The sequence below is a fragment of the Vicugna pacos genome, chromosome 32, assembly GCF_048564905.1.
Source record: "Vicugna pacos chromosome 32, VicPac4, whole genome shotgun sequence".
In the NCBI taxonomy this organism is placed as follows: Eukaryota; Metazoa; Chordata; class Mammalia; order Artiodactyla; family Camelidae; genus Vicugna; species Vicugna pacos.
The window spans coordinates 18,677,506-18,697,808 of record NC_133018.1 but is presented as its reverse complement, the minus strand read 5'-3'; the positions used below and the strand labels follow the sequence as shown (position 1 = coordinate 18,697,808).

The following is a 20,303-nucleotide window of genomic DNA, read 5'->3' as shown; positions in this document are numbered from 1 at the left end:
CTTGATGATGTTCCAACTCCATGCATCCCTCCAAGGAGCTCAAAAGCATGCGGCGGCCAGGATCTCATTCCAAAGCCTTACCATCCACCAGAGGCAGGGAGATCAAATGGACCCAGGGCGCAGATGGGAGAAGGGAAGGGCCCCCGGTGTGGGAAAAGGGCCTCGCAGCTGGGAACTGAGTCAATGGGGCCTAAGGCGATGGGGAACTGGAGCGGGGACTCTCCAAGAGGGCAGAGTTGGGGCCTTTGCCAGGTGGGCACTAAGGGGCAAGACAACAGCATTTTAGGGGAGATGGAGGGCCTAGGTCTGTGTGGACTGGCCTTTGTCACAGAGGTAGCATGCCATCTGCTGGGTGTCAGCAAAGACAGGTGGGAGAATGTACTTCCTTAACATCCAACTCCCTGAGCTTCTGGAGGACGGGAGAGGTGAGGAGGGGTCTCTGGCCCCTGCAGAGTCCCCTCAAGGCAGACACACCCTTGGTGAACGGACAAAGAGCAGTCCGGGAGTGAGTGTGGACCTGGGCCATGTGGAGCCTTGGAGAAGAGGGCCGAGTGGGAGACAGGGACCACCTCCCACCACCCTCGCCCACTCAGGATACAGTTTCTGGAAGGCTCACCTGTTCCAGGGCCTTCGGTGGTATTGCTTCCTTCCCATCTCTTGCTGCCATCTCATCGGAATCCCCCGGGGCCCCTGGCCTTTTTCAGCTCCGACACAAAGTTATCTGCACCTATACTTGCTTCCCTATAAGAAGCAGCCAGAAGGGGATCTCCAACTGGACTCCTGCTCCAGACCTGGGGATGTGTCCCTCAGTGTTAGGGCGGCCCCAGGTCACACCAGGGACTTGGGTCGGAGGGAATCCTCCGTGGAAATCCAGGCTGGGCGGTGCCGGGTGTCGTGGGGGAGGAGCAGGAGGTGGACCCCTCTGAGGCCCCGCCCCTGGCGACAGGAGGCCACACCCCTCTACCCTCATTGGTCTGCCTGTTGCCACCTCCCTCACAGGGTGCAGATTGCTTGACAGTCTTTCTGCAAGTGGGTAAGGTTTGGGGTTTGGTTTCTGTTTTTCAAGGTGAGAAGGAAGGGTAACAGTCTACTCAAGAATTTTTGAAAACGGTGAGGAGCCCATGTCTGCGGTAGCTAGAATTAGGCAGGGGCTCGTATCCGCAGATACCCGTACCCTCCATCTGCAGGTCAGGGGACAACAGTGTCTCTGCATCTCACGGAAGCACAAAGCGGATCCCGTACAGCTTCCCCTGCGCGAAGCTCAGGGACCTTTCACATGACGCTCTCACGTAGACCTCTTCCCGCGCTCTTCCTCCTCATTTGTGCATGCTGGTTTCTTGTCCCTTGCAGCGCTTTCTCCAGCCCACCTCCCATTTTTCCCTCACACCATTTATGCTCTTGCTAAGACGATGAAAATAACTCCCACCCCCAGGAACACCCCGCTACCCAGTGCAATTCTCTCCCTCCTTTCCCCTTTGCCCTCCAGAAACTGACCTCTGCCCCTGGCTCTTTGCTTTCAGGTGCAGCCCAAATTCCGATACCCTTTCTACTATGAGATGTGCTGGTATGTCTTGGAGAGATACGTGTACTGCGTGACCCAGCGGTCCCACCTCACTCAGGAATACCAGAGAGAATCAATGCTCATTGGTGAGTGAGCCTTGGAGCCTGGTTGCCTCAACTACTCAGCTGGGGCAGAAATAATGTTTTCAGTGGAGCCTTTGGGAGTTCTGGGTCCCGGGAACTCTTTTGAGCCAGAGTGTTGGGCTGATTCTTAGAGACCCTTCCTTGTCAGCTTCTCACTTGGAATACAGAGTCCCAGAAAATGAAACTGTGACCCCGGCAGTCATCTTGGTGGCCCCCAGGTCTTGCTGGTTGACTAAGCAGTTGTGGGGAGGGGCCAGTCTTGGGCATGGCTGCTGAGACAGGCTCCCCACAGAGCAAAGAATCCTGGTTCTTTTAAATTCCTCTCTGGCCACCAGCTGATTTTTCTCTTCCTGCACTAGGGTTAGGTTTTTATCTATACAGAAACAGGCCTAAGAGATGCAGCCAGTCCCCCAAAACCCAGGCCAGCTATAAGCCAGAGGGAGGGATGACCAGGACTAGAGATGTAAGCTTGGCAGAGCAGTGGGTGGTTTGGACAGAGGCGGGGGGTGGAGGGGGAGAGCGTTTATAGCCGCAGCTGCAGTGCCCTACCCTCCTGCCATTACTTAAAGGGATGTGCCCCCCTCACCCCAGAATGGCTCGGTCCTTGAATCTTGACTCACAGACGCCCTCCTTGAAGTCGCATCTAGCTGTGACAGCCCCGAAGAACCATCTGTAGGAAGAATGTGCTCCCCCTCTGCCTCTGAGCTGTTGCTGCTCAGGGGTTTTCCCAGATGCTGGAGTCGCTGGGCCTCATGCATGGCATCTCTCATCATGGGATAGAAAAATGTATCTGTCTATCTCTTTTAGAGTCAATTTCTCCTGCAATCTCCAAGATTTTTGGATTCTTTCTTATTTTTTTCCCTCACTGCAAGCCTCTTCCTTCCCTTGACTCCTCTCTTGACTTTAGGGGATTCAGGCTTGGCATATGACCAGGAACAAACGTTTCTGCTGGAGTCTTTATGGGAAATGTTCATTCGCCTCCTGGAAATTAGGTTCTGTCTAGGGGGAGGTGTGGGGGGGGTCTGTTGTGAGTCGCATTCCTGTCAAATGACGTGATATTTAGGCACTGAAAAATACCAGCCCCTACAACCAGCTCTTCTGAAGCAGGTGGTAGATGGAAAGTGATTCTGAAGCAGTGTGATGACCTCTGTGTCTGCGGTAGCTACCCTTTCCTGGGGGAACCAGGGCCTTGATTTTGTGTTCGTCTGCAGACAGGAAACAGAGGATCACTGCTTTCATTTGGATATTTAGGGCCATAGGAGAAAGTTCCTGATTCCATTCCAGGCTCAAAAGGGACTCTTGAGGCTGTGTTTGGGTAATCTCAGCCCACTTTTTAATTAAATTTTCTTGCCACTGTTTCCCCCTGCCTCTCTAGTCCATCAGCCAAAGAGAAGGGGAAACGTTAGGGAGACACCTAATGTGCCTTTTTTTGTTTTTGTTTTCGAGTGCTACCTTGAGGGCCCTGTGATGCCTTATTTAATCCTCACTACAGCCTTTGGGGAAGTATTCTTTGCCTGTGTTTTTCAAACAGCATTTTTGGGATATAGTTCACATATCACACAACTCACCCATTTAATGTGTACCATTCAGTGGTTTTTAGTCTATTCCCAGAGTCGTGCAAACATCAGCACAGTCAATTTTTAGAACGTTTTCATCATCCCAGAAGGAACTCTGTATCCTTGAGTTACCACCTCCATCTCCCCACGCCCATACCTCCAGCCCTAAGCAACCACTAATCTGCTTTCTGTCTCTATAGATTTCCTCCTGTTCTGGACATTTCATGTGAATGGAATCATAGAATATGTGCTCTTTTTGCCTTATTTTTATACATGGAAAAATACAGTGCCTGATGTGTTCAGAGAGGTGAAGCAACCTGTCTGGGTACACACAGCTGGGAAAAAGCCGAGCTCTTGTCTGACTGACCCCAGCCTTTCTAGAGACTGAGGGAGATATACACCATAAGAATTGTCAAAAGAAGCGTGATCTGCAGAATAAAGGGGATTCCAGGGACTTCCAGCAGGGAGTTTGGGGCGTTCATCTCAGTCTTTCTTGTGACCCCACCCCCCCACCCTGCCCCTGTAGATGCCCCAAGAAAGCCCAGCATAGACGGCTTCTCATCTGATTCCTGGCTGGAGATGGAGGAGGAGTCCTGTGAGCAGCAGCCTCAGGAGGAGGAGAAGGAGGAAGAGGAGGAGGAAGAGGAGGAGGGTGCAGATAAGACGCCCAAATCACCCACCGATGGCCCTGCCTCGCCCACCAGCACCCCCTCTGAGGACCAGGAGGCCCCTGGGAAGAAGCCCAAAGCCCCTGCCATGCGGTTCCTCAAAAGGACTCTGTCAAACGAGTCAGAGGACAGTGTGAAGTCCACAACGATGCCCGCAGACTATCCCAAGACGCCCACCGGCTCTCCCGCCACTGAGGTCTCTGCCAAGTGGACCCATCTGACTGAGTTTGAACTGAAGGGCCTGAAAGCGCTGGTGGAGAAACTTGAATCCCTCCCGGAGAACAAGAAGTGCGTCCCCGAGGGCATCGAGGACCCCCAGGCACTCCTGGAGGGGGTGAAGGTGAGCAGGGGGCCGCCTCGGGCTGGGCAGCAGAGGAGGGCCAGGCAGCTTCTGTTCAGCATGCAGGCTCCCGAGGGCAGCTCAGCTCGGCCTGGTGCAGACCATCCGTGAGCAGAGTGGGGCCTCTGGTCTAAGCAAGCCCTTCTGGGGTGTCCAAGTAGAGGCCACGGTTGAGACCTGCAGGGGGATCTTGTGGGGGAAGCTGGCTCCGTGGTTGACACTGAACTCTTTCTCAGGACTTGTTGAAAATCCGACGCTTGGAGGGTAGTAGGGGTCACTGCCTTCATTACACCAGTAGCACTGTCGCTGGGTTTGGGGGTGGACTTCTCCATCCTGGTCTGGAAGACTTGCTGCTCCCCTGGAGCACGCGTCTCTTTTATGTGAGCAGGTTGTACATCCTGGTTGTCCTCTGAGTGGCCAGCTAAGGCGCACCGCGTGGCCGCCTGGGATTCAGAGGTCTCCAGGTAGAGCCTAGTCATTGAGCAAGGTCTCACTGAGCACGAGCCGTGCTGGCCACTGGTGGAATGGAAAGTAGGAAGGCCTGGTCTCTGCCCTCAGGTAGTTCACTGTCCAGCAGGGCAGCAGGCAGGTGAAGAAATCAGGAGATGGGGAATTGAGTGCCACTGAGCATGCTGTGTGTCTCCAGGACATGGGAGTGTGGTGAGGGGACACTCATTGGCCACACCAGGGGCCAGGGCTCTGGGGCAGTTATGCAGAGGGAATCTGAGCTGGACCTTGGAGACTGCATAAGAATCCTCCAAATGCGGGAGGCTGTTACAGGCAGAGTGCAAACGTGAGGTGTGTTTAGGAAACGGGAACTACACTGGAAGGCCTTGTCCTATAGTAATTAATTATAACATTGTTGAAAGCTCACTATCTGCCAGGTACCCGTGCCAGGGAAGTGATAGGTACTCTTATTATCTGCATTTAACTGATGAGGAAGTAGGCTCAGAGAGGTCAAGGGACATGCCTGAGGTAACACAGCAGGTAGGTAGTGGGGCTGGGACTAAGCCTCCAGAGCTCCTGTGTGGGTTCCACCACACGGAGCTACCTCCTGTCTCAGCGTTGGTGAGGCTGTCTGGTGTGAGGCCTCTGAGACATTGGGCTCCCTTTCCAGTGTCTGATCCTAAAGTAAATCCAGCTGCCACTGGGGTTGGAACCTGAATTCAAGTCTCTTCTTAGATGACTGCAAACTCAATGCAGGACTTATTAATTAGTTCATTTGTACGTTTATTCATTTAGGACACATTGTGTCAGGCCCTGGGATATAGAAGTATTAAGATTGTTCTGCCCTTTGGGGTGCTCAGTGATCAGGGGCTGAACTCCTGGGGTCTAGTGGTGGTGAGAGCTTGGGCCCAATCAGGAAGTCTAGCAGGTGCCAACTGCAGAAGGAGCTGGTGTGCAGGCTCATTGATCCAGGTGTCTCTCACTGTGTAGCAAGCAGGTGCATCCCCTGTAGGTGCCATGGAATTACAATTTTATAACTCTGGGAAATTGCCAGGTAAAAGAACTCTGGTGAATATCCCTACATAGCAAATCTTTACTTACAAGTAGGTCTTTTTCATTGATTCTTGACTTTTTTGGAGGTTGCTGATCTCTCTTGAGAATCTTGTGAAAATATGCTTATACACACAAAATTTTGTGTGTGGTATCAGGGGGTCTTGGATTCCTGAGCCTGTTCTGGGCCCCTAGATTAAGAACCCCTAAATCTTGTGGCATGCAGTTTTGGGTTTGGGGTTTCCTAAAGGAAACCTTAGTGTTCCTTCATGTGGCTACTTTTTCCTTCCAAGTTCCTATAAAGTAAAAAGATATTTTCATCAATGATAAAATCACTAATAGCATTGGGTTCCAAAAATGTTTAAATGAGTTAAAAACACATTCATTCATCTGAAGAGGAAATGGTGTTCTTTGCTTGTGGAAATCCTTTTTACTTTGATATGGGACTGCATAGAATTATGGGATTGCATAGAAGTGGGGGGCACAGAGACACTGAGGGGCCATTGCTTTCAGGTGTTACCTTTTTTTTTTTAGACACAAAAAAGGAGATCAGCTGTATTGTTCTTCCATCAAAATCCAAATAAGAAGGAAAATAATTCTAAATTAAGAGTTCATCACCCAAATAGATGTTATCTTTTAAGACTAAAGTTTCTGAAGTCAGGCTGAATCCCCTGCCATCCATTAACTAGCTGAATACTCTGGGGGAATGCAGTAAAAGAGGGATATTAAGAATCATGCCTCATCAAACTTAGCAAGGCTTAGCCCTTAGCAGAGGGCGTTAAGTGCTCAGTGAGCTGGAGCTGGTATTAATATTATCATTTCAGACACCGTGGAGTGAAAACAGGCCCATTTAGGGTCAAGCATGAGAGCCTCTGACACCCCATGACCATGAAAGGATGATGTGTACAGCTTTCCTCTCTTGGGGGTCATCAAATTCCGACCCTGGAACACACCTGCTCATCGAAGTTGCCCCTCCTGGGTGTGGCTGTTTTGTAAAGCAGTGAGGTGTAGAGCCCAGACTTGCAGCTCTTTTTAGAATCATCACACCCACCTGCTTCAGAGGAGCCAAAAGGCGGGAATCCAGTGGGAGGGCTGCAGCCTGGCCTTGCTCACACCCTGAAGATGACCCAGAGCACAGAAAACGGCACAACCACATTCAGCCCGGCCAGGGGTGGAGTCAGGCCTCCAGTAATTGCTGAGGCTCTTCTTCTGGAGGCTGTGTGTAATACCGAGCCCTGAGTTTGGTGTTTTTGCTGGGCTGTGAGAGATAGAGAGTTGATACAGGGATGAATGAGATGGGCCTCTCAAATGAGGAACTCCCAATGTGATCGCAAAACAAGCCGTGTGTATTCTGAGTTGGCTGCTGGTACCGCCTCAGGAGAGCAAAGGAGAACAATGAGGGGCCTGAGATCTGAGTTCTAGATGCCTGTGCAAACCCTAGACCTGAAAAATGGATGAGCTGATCCATGCTATTCAGGGTTCTTTTTGGCCTAAAATTAACTTCTGGGTCCCTGAGTCGCACTTTTTTCCCACCCTGAATCACATTTTAATCGCCACTAATTTTAATTATGCAGCTAAATCAGGTGTTAAACTGCCTTTCCAACTAAATAAACTTTAACAATTTCCCCTGTGCTTAGAATTCTGCATACAGACGATGGGGACAGTGTATCCCAATGAGAAATATGGCATAAGCCAAAAGGGATTGGCTAACATTTGTTGAGCATTTTCCATGTACCAAATACCTTCCGGGCATTATGATCCTCATCACACCTTGGCAAAGTGGGGACTACTATTATCCCATTTCTTAGATGGGAAACTGAGATGCAGAAATCTGGTGACTTGCCCAAATCATGCAGCTAATAAGTTTTTAACCATGATGCACTGTGGCAGGTGTGGTGTGTGAGTTTCCCGTAGTTGCCATGATGAATGACCACAAACTAGGTGGCCCCAAACAACAGAAATTTATTCTCTAACTTATTCTCTATTCCAGAGGCCAGAAGTTGGAAATCAAGGTGTTGGCGGGACTGTGCCTCCTGGGAAGGCCCTAGGGGAGGCAGCTTCCTTGCTCTTCCAGCTTCTCGTGGTTTCTGGTGTTCTTTGGCTTGAGGGCTCACTCCAGTCTCTGCTTCTGTCTTCCCATGGCCTTCTTCTTTGTGTCTCTGTTCAAATCCCCCTCTCTTTTCTCTTACAAAGACACCAGTCATTGGATTTAGGGCCCTCCTCTAAATCCAGGATTATTTCATCTCAAGATCCTTAGTTAATTACATGTGCAAAGACCTGGAAAAATCTAAGTAAGGTCATATTCACAGGTACCAGGACTTGAGCATATCTTTTTGACAAACAAAATTCATCCCAGTACAGATAGGTTTTTATGGGCAGGCACAAGGTGGCTGGGCTGGAGTAGAGACCCAAGGTGCGTTGACGCAGGTGGGAGGGACCCTCCTGAGAGACTGCTGGGTCCCCGGAACAGCAGCCGGAGCCGCTCCATGCGGGTTACTCCCCCTCTACGGGCTGTGCTTGGTGACTCTTTCCTGATGCCTCTGCTTGATTGGCACAGTGTTGGTATTTTTAGTCCCAGTTATAGATGGAGTTTCTGAGTATTAACGCCCCATCCTGGGGAGCAGTGGGCCCTGAACCCTTTGTTAACTAATTAAGCTGTTTGAGAGAATCCGGTGTAAGGGGGAGCAGAGGCCCAGCGCATCCATTGTCTGTGGTTATCTTGTTAGGTCAAAAGCAGGGCAGCTTCCCGCAGAAAGGGCCTGGCGGCCCCAGTCTTTCTCTTGTAGAAAGCCTGCCCTGGGCTTCCCTACTCAGAAGGCTCGGAGGGTGTACTCCGAAGAACGCTGGGCTGGTACAGGCAGTTTCCTAGTCTCTGCTTCCAGGAGCCCCAGGGAGTGTGTAAATTCTGGCAGAGCCCAGGGAAGCCAGTGACATGATTCCCCTCAGCACAATTTATTTCTCAGAGAGAAAATCTCCAATTAGAATAATCTCTGCCCGCAGCCTGTCACATACAAATGAAAGTACCTCCCTGAGGGACAGAGCCCAGAGCGCCCCCTGGTGGCCACTGACGGCCACATAGGGAGAGGAGCTCTGCGTCCTTCAGGAAGTGTGTGTGAGATCAGGGATGCTTGGGGAGGTCCCTATTAATTTTAATTATTATCTATCATTATGTATTAATTATTAATAATACTTATACCTTCAGTAGTAGCTTTTGTAACCAGACTTTTCCTGTAAAGAGGCCTCACCTCAATTCTTGTGAGTTACTGACTCCAGCTCTGATGTTTAAATGACAGGAAATCTTGAGACAATTCATAAGGAAACTCAAAGCAAACCAAGGCGAATGGGCATTATTTTCAGTCACATGTGGAGCAGCGTTTGTAAACTGGTCACCCGTGGCCCGAACCGGCCCACAGGTATATTTAGCTCACAGTGCTTTTTGTTTTTACATTTCCATTGGTTGCCAACATTTGAAATTGGAGAGATTTCAAATAAGACTCTGGATCTTGGATTTCTTCTGAAACATCTGAGCTCTGCTGGGGCTTTCATTCCCCTGGGAGGTCACTGGGTTGAAACTGAGTGGCACTTGCCCTCTTTAAACAGGGCGTGTGGTCTCTAGTTTGGCCTCACCACTCACTCTGTTGCTCTAGACTCTTTGTATGTTTCACTTTACTTGCTTGGTTCTTGGAGGCCTTTGAGTATGTCACCCCTTAGCTAGAGATAAGGGGGCAGAAAATCCTCTGGAAGTCCCCTGCTCCCCAACCGTATGGTGAGATATGTATGTGTAGATATGTGTGTGTGTGTGTGTGTGTGTGTATGTTTATATGTGTATATGTATATGTATATGTATATAAAAGCTTTGGAGAAACATGGAGCAGCTTCTTGAAAAGCCTTTTTTTTTTTAAAAAAAAAAGATTGTTTTGAGGGGGTAGGAAACATTATTTTTAGAAAAAACAAACCCTGATGTTTTGTGGAGGAAGGTGTGAAATTCATGCAGGTTATTAAGAACCATGAAATGTCAACAAAATGCTGTGTTTAGGCAGGCCCACTGGGGTCATGTGTGCCTCTTCTGTGACTGGGGGAAAGTTTGAGAAAAGGATTCATGAAGGAGTCTGTGGCCGAATTCTGCCTCTTATTTGCAAGAACAGGTGAGGATGGTTCACTTCTGTATCTGTTGGTCAAATGGTAACTGAGCCCAGATTGTCTCTTATTTTTCAATAACGGGGTAGAAATCAGCTCCCAAGGTTGCTGGCCTGGTTTCCTGAGGCTTTATTCACTCAGTGTTACTCCTCAGGCTTGTAGTCAGGTGGACTGGGTCAATGCCAGGTTCCACCACCTCCTGGCCGTGTGACCTTGAACTATGCCACTGAACCTCTCAGAACCTTACTGTCTGCTTTTGTGAAATGGGAAGAACCAGCCCTCCCCCACAGATAGGGTTATTTTAACGTCCAGAGCACACGCGGTACAAATGCTCCTGAGAACTTTGTAAAATCACATCCAGCTTCCCCGCATGTAATCAGGGTGTAGATGTCACCGTTCTACCCCTAGGCGGCGCGCTCGGACGAAGCGGCTTACCCACCCACACAGTTTGCGAGCTCCAAACCCGAACCCAGGTCTTCTGGCTCTAGAGCTAGTGTTGCCCCAGGAGTAATGGCAGAAGTTTAGCTAGTGAGGTACTGTGTCCCCAGCCTGAGCTTTCTAGAACCTCTGAATCTATCCCCGAGGGAGGGATTGCTTTGCCCTACTCCATCCTCTGCTTTTTTAAAATTGTGGTAAAATGTACATAATATAAAATTTATCATTTTTAAGTGTACAGTTCGGTGGTATTAAGACATTTACATTGTTGTGCAGCCATCACCACCATCCATCTCCAGAACTTTATCATCTTTCCAAACTAAAACTCTGTATCCATGAAACACGAACTCCCCTCCCCCAGCCCCTGGAAGCCGCGCTTCTGTTTTCTGCGGGCATGAATTTATTCTTTTAGGTACCACATACAAAGTGGAATCACACAGTACTTGTCCTTTTAGACTGTTCCCCCAAGCTCTGGTGGTCTTGGACTGTTCCTTTTACCCCCAAGCTCTGATCTCTCATCTGTACCGTGGAAATGATAGTTCACTCCACAGGGTGGTAAGAGGATTAGATGAGAGAGTGGATATGGAATATTAACATTGGTTCATAATTAATATTGGTACATTATGAACATTACGGTGTCCGGCACAGAGCAAGCGCTCAATATGTCTTACTCTCATACATTGGTTCAACAGAACGCGTGGTGCCCGCACTCCTGACGTTTAGTTACCCCACACCTAGTCAGTCCCATCTACCCTGAGTGGTGGACCAAATGGGGAGAGGGCTGTGGAAATGACTCACTCAGGTGCGAGTTCTAAGGGGTACAATGACTGCAGTGCATGTAAAAACAATTAAATGAAAATGATGAAAAATGGGTTTGCTTTTTATCATCAGGAACTGTCCATTCTACTTTTAAATTTAAAATAAAATAATTAATTAATTAATTAATTAATTAATTTTTTAATCAGTCTTTTTTGGGGTGGGTGGTAATTAAGTTTTTTAGTTTAATTTTTTTTTAATGGAGGGACTAGGGGTTGAGCCAGGGCTTCCAGTATGCTAAGTACATGCTCAACCGTTCAGCTTTATCTGCTCTCAGGAACTGGCAATTGTAAGCAGTGTGGGTGGTGCCAAACCCCGCCTCCCAGACACGGTGGTTCCCACTGCCCCCAGCCTTTGGTCGCCGCGCTACGGGAAGTCCACAGCTGAGCTGAATCACTTCTGTGTGCTTGTGTCCTTTCTGTTGTAGTTCTTTTTAAATATACTGCATATGTGTCAGAAAAATTGGCACCATAAGAATCCTGTTTTCTTTTATTGTAACCGTTACTACTGTCTGATTGGCATCTTAAAATTTTTTTTTATTAATAGACTTTATGTTTTAGATTTTCAGAAAAATTCCGCAGATGATATGGAGAGTTTCCATATACCCGCCACGCTGTTTCCCCTGTTGCGAACATCCTGCATTAATATAGTGCATTTGTGATGATTAATGAACCAACATTGACATGTTATTATTAACTAGAGTCTTTATTTACATTTCCTCAGTTTTTACCTGTTGTCCTTTCTCCTCCTGGCTGTGACAGTCTCTCAAAATTTGTTTTTGTCGACCGTGACAGATTTGAGGTGTACAGGTCAGGCATTTTGTAGAAAGCCCCTTGTGGCTTGCCTTTATGTATGTATGTATGTATGTTATTTACTGAAGCTTACCATAGGTTAGTCATTGTGCGAGGCTGGGGATACAGCAGTGAACCAAGACATTATATAAACAGCATTTACAAATCATTGACATCGACTCTGGGACTGGAAAAAGCTGTACATGCTGAGAATTAAACCCAGGCGGCCCCTGACTCCAAACCTTTGACCACCCTGCTGTTGGCCACCTCCCCTGGGGAGAGGTGGGAGTTCTTCCGATGGGTTGGAGGTAAATAGGCACATTCTGAAAAATCGGGCAACCAAATGATGACCAGAAAAATAGGGCAATAAAGAGAGTCAATCAGAAGTGAGTTGGATTCTTTCTGGTGAAGTAGTTTAGGGAAACTGAATTAAAACAGTCTTCACCTACATTCATCTTTTAAACTCTTCTGCTCTTCCTATTAAGTGCTGCTGAGCTGCATAATCTGTTCTGAAATGTCTCTGCAGGAATGTTTTTCTGCAATCCAAAAATTAATGGTTGAATTGTTGAGGTCAGTATCAGCCAGTAACGGATCTCTGTCCATCCCTAAAAAATTTTTTTAATGTCACACTGTGGATGCAGCCAAAAAACCCATGGGTAACACAGTCATGGGGCAGGAGGTCTGGTGCCAGAGAGCAGGGTTCAGGCTCTGCCCTCTTGGTCTGGGGCCGGCATCCAAGGTCTTTGAGCCTTTCTGAGCCTTGGTTGCCTCACCTGTAAGTTAGGGGTAGTTCAGTCGAGTGGCATCTGACACGTTGATGAGGTTCTAAAGTTCTCTGCACACAAGGCCAAAATCTGGTAGAGTCAGAATTAGCCTTCAAACACCCACAAAGGAGTGAACCCACAGTGCCGTATGAGAGACCCTCACACAGCCTGGCAGTATGCCCATCAAAGCCTATCTTTCTGCCTTCATCTGGCCAGTCGACTCCATGCTTGGTCAAACCAGATTGAGTGTCTGCTTGTGTTCAGGGCCTACGATGCAAAAACAATGACACGTCTTTACACACCAGGGTAAGAATACATACGGCTTGCTGATGATGGAAGAACAGAGTCAGGGCGTGCAGGAGTCAAGAATTGGTTTTGGGTGTTTGTTTCTCTGAGTACATAGTTGAATTTGTGTACATTAGCATGTATCTGTAGGGCCACAGCCCAGCCGCCTCCCTGGGGACTTGGTGAAGATTAAATAAGGTTGTGTCCGTGAGAGTCTGTGGTGCTCCGGACAGGTGTTTGGTGTCGTAAGTATGAGTGAGCAGTCCATTCAGGGAAGTGGTAGGGAGGGGTGTGATTGGCTTTTAAAAACTATTTTTGTAGGCGGGGATGTTGTGTGTTTTGCAGACCCTGGGGAACCCTGATGACTTGGTTTCTGTTGAGCGTGTGGGTTAGTTGGAGGGGGCAGGCATTGACTCTGCAGAGAGCTCCCAGCCTTTCGCTGGGTTAAGTCTGGCCTCCAGCCCCCTTGAGAGACATCCCCTCTACTGTGGGCTAATATGACTCCTTTGTTTGGCTACAGAATGTCTTGAAGGAGCACGCGGACGACGACCCCAGTCTGGCCATCACTGGGGTCCCTGTAGTCACTTGGCCAAAGAAGACTCCAAAGGTAAGATGCAGATTGCCCGTGGCTGGGAGACCATATCCACTGCCTTTTCACATCTCCTGTCAGATGCATGTCTGCAGCTTTTCAGGGAGGATTCCTGGGAGAGGGCCCGCCAGTTAAGATGAATAGTTTTCATGATTTGCAAGTTTTTGTTTTTAAAACGGGACCACTTCCCCTAGGTGTGGAAACTGCAGGCAGTGCCCCCTGCTGGTCACTCAGAAAACTGGGGAAGTGATGCCTCACCTTTCCTGCATTAGGTGAAGTTTCATCCTTTCCTCCCCTCTCTCCTTTCTTCTGTCCTTCCTTACTTCCCTTCTTCCTCCGGCGGCTTTGTGGGCTGTTTTCTCCTCTTTTGAAAGTTACTTTTTTCTCTTTCTAAATTGATTTGATGCTCACCATGAAACATCTAATCAAACAGGGAAGGACAAAGACACTAGGGGTAGTAGGAGTGACGTCCCTGAGGACTTACCAGGGGCGGGTTGCTCTGCCTGGTCCCCTACATCTGTCTTATTCAGGCTCCAGAAATCCTGTGGGATAGACACTTACGATTTGTTTTACAGATGAGGAAACTGAGGCTTAAAAAAAAGGTGAAGTCACTTGTTAGAGTACTTGGCAGAGTCGGGGATGCAGAGATCAGTCTGTGACAGCAGAGAGCAAACTTTCAGCCAGTGTCCACCCCGAAGTCCACTGTCCAGAGAAAACCAGTAACATTTTGGTGTGTCAAGGGTGGGCTATATATCAACCCTTCTATCTACCGTCATTCTGTCTCAGCTTCATGACTATTTTGAGCAAGTTACCTAAGCTCCCAGAACCTTACTTTCCTCGTTTGTAAAAAGGGGTTATAGCAGTACTTGCTTCAAACGGTCATTATGAGGACTCAAGGAGATGATGCATGTGGGTCCGTAGGATGAGGCTGACTTGTAGTAAGTGGTCTCTAAATGTTAGTTGTAACCTAAACAGCCTCCCCATTGATGGGTATTTTGCCAATTTCTGAGGGTTTTTTTTTTTTTGGTGTTATAAAAAACACTGAGAAGAACCTTCTAGGTCTGTGCTGTCCATACAGGTAGCCACTAGCCAGATGTGGCCCCTGAGGACTTGAACTATAGAGGGTCCAGAGTGAGATGTGCCTTCAGTGTAATACACACAGCAGATCTCAAAGACTTAGTGCAGGAGAGAACCATGTAAAAAGCAATTTAATTTACTTTTCATATTGATAGCATGTTGGAATGAGAGTTGCCAGATTTTAAAAAGGAAGCCCATTTAAATTTGAATTTCAGACAAATAGTGGATACATTTTTTTAGCATAAGTATATCCCATGTATGACACGGGATATACTTATGCTAAAAAAAGAGGTTTTGTTTTTTCCATCTGAAATGTAATGGGGCATACTGTAATTTTATTTGCTAAATCTGGCAACCTTAGTTGAAATGATAGTATTTTGGATATATTAGTTAAACAAAATGGGTTGTTAATATTTTGTTTCACCTGTTTCTTTTTACTGTTTAAAATGTGGCTTCAAAAAAAATTTAAAGGACGTATGTGGCTCCCATATTTCTATTGGACAGTGCCTTTCTTGGTTTTTCGTTTCACCTTTGTTTGATTGTCTTCTTTGCGTACATTCCTAAATGTGGAATCACTGATGGGAAAGGGGCACCTGTTGCTTGTGGGTACTGAATTCTAATTCTGTTTGAAGCTTCGTGGGAACCAAGGTGTCTATAGGAGTAGAAAGGATTTGCCTCCACATCGTCTGCCTTTAGCTCCCCTATCTGTGGAAGGGTGTAGGGTTTGAGAGTTGCCTTCCCCCTACATAGGCAATAACTATAAATGCCATTTATCAGACCACAAACCGTGCTTGCGGGCCTACATCCTGAATCAGCCCAGCCAGGCCCCCAGCTGCTCTCACCCTGTAGAGGAAACCGTGGCTTCGCCTTGCTGCCTGCTTCCCTCCTGGCTGAGGGATTGTTCCATGCGAGGGATTAGGGTTTGTAGAACATGGGCTTTTAAAACAACAAACTTGCCACTACTCTCCGTAATCTCAGAATTAAGGGAGGGGTCCAAATGAGCCTTTCTGGAGGAAATCACTTGAGGACCACAGTGTGCCCTGTCTGCCATGCCTGAGACCCTCAGCCCACCCCTCAGGGGGCGTCCAGGCATTCTTTGCCCCCTTTTCTCCGAAGGCCTGGAAACAGGAAGCTGGCGTCTAAAGATTCCCAGGGAGGCCTGGTCTGTCGGCACTGGTCTGTACACAAGTTCAGCGTGGCCGTGTCAGCACTGGTGGGCGACCTGGGAGCCCTTGGGCAGGTTGGTTGGGATTAGGTGGGGGGAGAGGGAGAAATAAGAGCCTTTGGCATTTACCAGCTCTTGTGGGGTGCTAGTCTTTTTTTTTTTTAAACACCTTTTTAATAAAACAAATACAACTCACTATACAGTTCTCCGATTTAAAGTGTAAAATTAAATGCTTTTAGTATATTGAAAATTTCAGAGTTGTGCAACCACCACCACAATCTAATTTTAGGGCATTTTCATACCCCCTAAAGGAAACCACATCAGCAGGCAGTTCCCAATCCCCCCGCCCCTACACACCCCACCCCCGTCCCTAGAAACTTTCTGTCTCCATGGATTTGCCTATTCTGGACATTTCTTATAAATAGAATCGTACAATACACGTCCCTTTGTGACTGACTTCTTTCACTTGGCTTACTGTTCTAAACTTCATGTCTATTGAAGATAGATTTTGTAGCGTGTGTCGGTACCTCTTTCCTTTAAGGGCTGAATAATCCTCTGTTGTGTGGATGGACCACAGTCTGTCCGTTCATCTGCTTGTGGACATTTGGGCTGTTTTCTGCCTTTTGGCTGTTGTGAATGATGCTACAACGAACATCGGGTACAGGTTTTTATGTGAACATATGTTTCAGTTTCTCTTGGGTAGAAACCTAGGGCTGCAATTGACAGTAACTCTATGTTAAAGTTTCTGAGGAACTGCCAGGCTGTTTCCCAGAGTAGCTGCAGCATTTTCTGTTCCCATTAGCAGTTACAAGAGTTCCAGTTTCTCCACATCTTCGCCGACACCTGTTGTTTGCCTTTTTGATTATAGCCTTGCTAGCACTGTCTTTTTCTCCTTAGTTTGTTTTCCTGTAAATTACTTGAAGTTTATTGTATGAGTTTGCAAGGGCTGCCATACCAAAGTCCCACAGACTGGGTGGCTTAAAGGACAGAAAACTAAGTTTTTCACTGTGCTAAGGCTAGAAGTCTGAGATCAAGGCGTCAGTTGGCAGGACGTATTTCTTCTGAGGACCCTCTCCTTGGCTTGGCGATGGCTGTTGTCTCTCTGTGTCTTCACACGGTCTTCCCTTCGTGTGTGTCCTAACCTCCTCTAATAAAGACACCAGTCACACTGAATTAGGGCCCACCCTAACGACCCTGTTTTAACTCAGTTACCTCTTTAAAGATCTATCTCCAAATACAGTCACATTCTGAGGTGCTGGGGGTTAAGACTTCAATATATGGATTTGGGGAAAACACAATTTAGCCCATAACATGTATTATAACTTATTTCAGAGTCACGATAAGGAATAAATAACATAACAATGACTGCCATGACTCCCCTCCCCCAGCTCTAGAAATAAATTATTGCCAGTATAGCCAACCCCCCTGGGTATTCCTCCTCTGTGTATGCGACAGTTTCTAGATCTTATTTAATTCTTCAAACGAGGCTGGGATGGGGACAGTATTATCTTCATGATGCAGTTGAAACCGGGGGCTCAGAGAGGTGCGCTGGTAAGCCTGGGGCCACATAGCTTATGAATCTAAGGCGTTCCTCCCCAGATTTGTCCCTGCGCCTGAGGAACTCAATGAAATGTGGTAGAGGGAAGGGGGAGGGGGGCAGGCTGCTGTATTTATGCATTTCCTGGCTGGTGGGGTTAAAAAGTTAACAGGAAAGGAAGAAGTAAGTAAACGACTGACTGCCTGGGCCGCCCAGGTCTCTGGATTCCCAGGTTTGCAGTCGGCTTCCTCCCAATTTGATGCAGGTTGGGTTGAAAGATCAAGGGTGCTCAGTGAGGCTGTCAGGATACGAGGCAGGGAGCGGTACTGGGCCTGGCTCAGGTTACCTAAGTAATTAATGCTAAATGATGATTGGCAAGAAATGCTTTGATCTCCCACCTTGCCTCCCCGAGAACAAAGTCCCTTTCTGGAACTGATTAGGTGCCATGAGGTCATTTCTGATGTGGTGTCTTTCAAATCAAAGATGCTACTGAATCACCCTCCGTCACCATTCACCTGATTGGCTGTTTTCACCAGTGGTGATGGATTTGTTTGGCTCTGTCTACGCTCTGGCCACTTCCTTTTATGACCAAGTGGCAGGATTTGGGGGGCCTGTCTGTGACCTGAGAACCAAACCAAGGGAACTGAACTTACTTGAGGCCCGACTTCTGACCTCAGCCTTATTAGCAAGTTGACCTTCTCCCCACCAGCCAGACACTGCTGCCTGGTCAGCTTACCGGTTGGTTCACAGAGAAGGAAACTGAGGAAGGAGGCGAGATGGAGCCACGGCGAGCCTGTTGGTGCATTTGCTTCTTAATCCACTATCTCCAGTGGCCAAACCAGGCTGCCTCCTGAATTTCAATTATTGGCAGTTTTCCTGGTGTGTAGGAGCAGAGAGGCTCGAGTGTGTACCAGCGAGGACCCCGACGGGGATGTGGGGACAGCAGTTACTGGATCAGCTCCTTTGTGTGGATGTTCTGGGGCCACACAGGAACCACAGGAGGAAGTGACACACACACCTGATGTCTTTGTCACCCTCGGTTCTGCTTTCTCTTCCCATTCCTCCGCACTTGGTCACTTAGATCCAGGAGGCCTGATAAGTCTGGGGTCCCCTGGGAGTGACACACACAGCCTTTCCCTGAAGGACAGGCTCATAAGTCATTGAGAGAGGCCCCCACATACTTCCTGCTCCCACTCTGCCCTGCTCCCAATTCCTGTCATCCCTGAGTAATTAAGTTGATGGTGTATAGTGGAGGATGGGGGCTGGGGGCATGGATAATGACTGCCATTTGTTGTTGCTGCCTCAGGGCCAGACAGTTTCCTAGAAAGGTGGTGTGGTCTAAGGAGGACCAACCCTCAGGCTGGTGGCATCAGCTTTAACTGGGAAACATAATTTAGAAACATAAACAGCTTCCTAGACCCCAGCCCAGACACTCTGATTCAGTAGGTGTGGTTGGGGCCTGGGAACCTGCACCTTCTAAATGCTTCACAGGTAATTCTCATGCACAGTTAGAGTGAGATCTGGGGTCAGATGCATCTGGGGATTGACTCCTGGCTGTGCCACTTACTAGCTGTGTGGTCGTGGGCAAGTCTGAGCCTCAGTTTACTCATCTGTACAAAGGGCTAATAGTGCATTTCCTACAAGATTGCAGTGAGATGCTATCTGTAAAATACCTCTATGGTAGGCCATCAATCAGTGATAGCAATTCTAATTTTTCATAATTATGTTTTATAAATAAATGATATCCCTGAATCTACCCACCTGGAAGGCAGAAATAGAGGGCACTGAAGGAGGAGCCGGATCAGGAGGAGGGGTGATTGGTTTAGAGACATTTCCCATCCCTAAATCCTTACTGGTTGGTGCAGAAACTGCATCTCAAGCAAGAGCCTGAATGGCTTAATTTCACTAAAGTGTCACAGCTGGCGCCTTCTGCAAAAGGGCTGGTTTGTGACAGTGCTTCTCCGTTATGCCTTCCTCACTCCCCTGAAGGGAGAAGTCCCAGGCCTGCGAAGTGGGAGGGTGACAGTTGCCATAGAAGATGCTGGAAAAGGCCTCAAGATCTTGCCTGGTCGGGGAGCAGCCTTGGGGAGCGGGGACATGAGATGCTCCCCAGGCAGGGAGGAGGCTGGCAGCGGGGGCACAGGGCCCGGAGCTGGAGGCCAGGGGAGCAGAGGGAGGCACGAGGGGCAGGTGGACGGTGGGGAGAGGGCAATGAGCGGAGCCAAGTGGAAAAGGACCTGGGACCCTTATCTGGAATCCCCAGGGCTCCCCTCAGTGGCAGCGAAGTCATTTGTGGGGTTTGGTGTCCGCCAGGTTCCCAGGAGTACAGGTAGCAAAAACCCCTGGTCAGAGAATAGCCGCAGAAGATGGTCTGCCCATTCTGGAGAATGTTGTCTACACAACAGCAACAGGAAGATCCAGGTGCAAGAAGACTGGTGGTGGTTCAAGGATGCCATGGTTTCCTACAAGCTGAGGCCCAGGTCTCTGAGCAGTTTATGTGAGGTCTGATTCCAAAACTGTTAGTGGCCGAACCATATGACAGGGATCCTGGCAGAGCCCCCCCACCTCCATTTTAGTGACTTGAATTGAAGCCAGAAAGTGGATGTTTATAGAGTCACCCCACGTGAGATCCAGGCAGGATGGAGCAGTAGCCCTACCTGCTGGCTTTTTGTAGGTAAGAGTTTAAGCCGTCTTCTCCATGTCTCCACACTGTCTTCCCTCTGTACCTGCCTGTGTCCAAACTTCCTCTTTGTGTAAGGACACCAGCCATACTGGGTTAGGGCCCTAATGACCTCATTTTAACTTGAGCACCTCGGGGAAGACCCGTTCCTAAATACGGTCACATTCTGAGGTGCTGCAGGGGCAGGACTTCACTGTATGGATTTGGGGTGGACACATTTGAGGCTGTACACTTGTCAAACCTTCCCTGACTCTCTGTCGTCTTTAAAACCATCTCCCAAATTTTTAAGCTGGACTTGAGTGCCCGTGTCCCCAGTTGCCTT

General features: G+C 48.3%; 1 protein-coding gene across 6 annotated transcripts in view; it reads left to right on the top strand.

Moving 5' to 3' along the window:
• Window positions 1-20,303, top strand: part of KDM2B (lysine demethylase 2B) — a 107,196-nt gene that overhangs the window by 48,910 nt on the left and 37,983 nt on the right. For all 6 annotated transcript variants that reach the window (XM_072953499.1, XM_072953496.1, XM_072953497.1 and 3 more), the window contains 3 exons: window positions 1,521-1,647; window positions 3,727-4,208; window positions 13,454-13,540. In XM_072953499.1, the coding sequence (XP_072809600.1) occupies window positions 1,521-1,647; window positions 3,727-4,208; window positions 13,454-13,540 (696 nt within the window). The remainder of the gene's footprint in view (window positions 1-1,520; window positions 1,648-3,726; window positions 4,209-13,453; window positions 13,541-20,303) is intronic.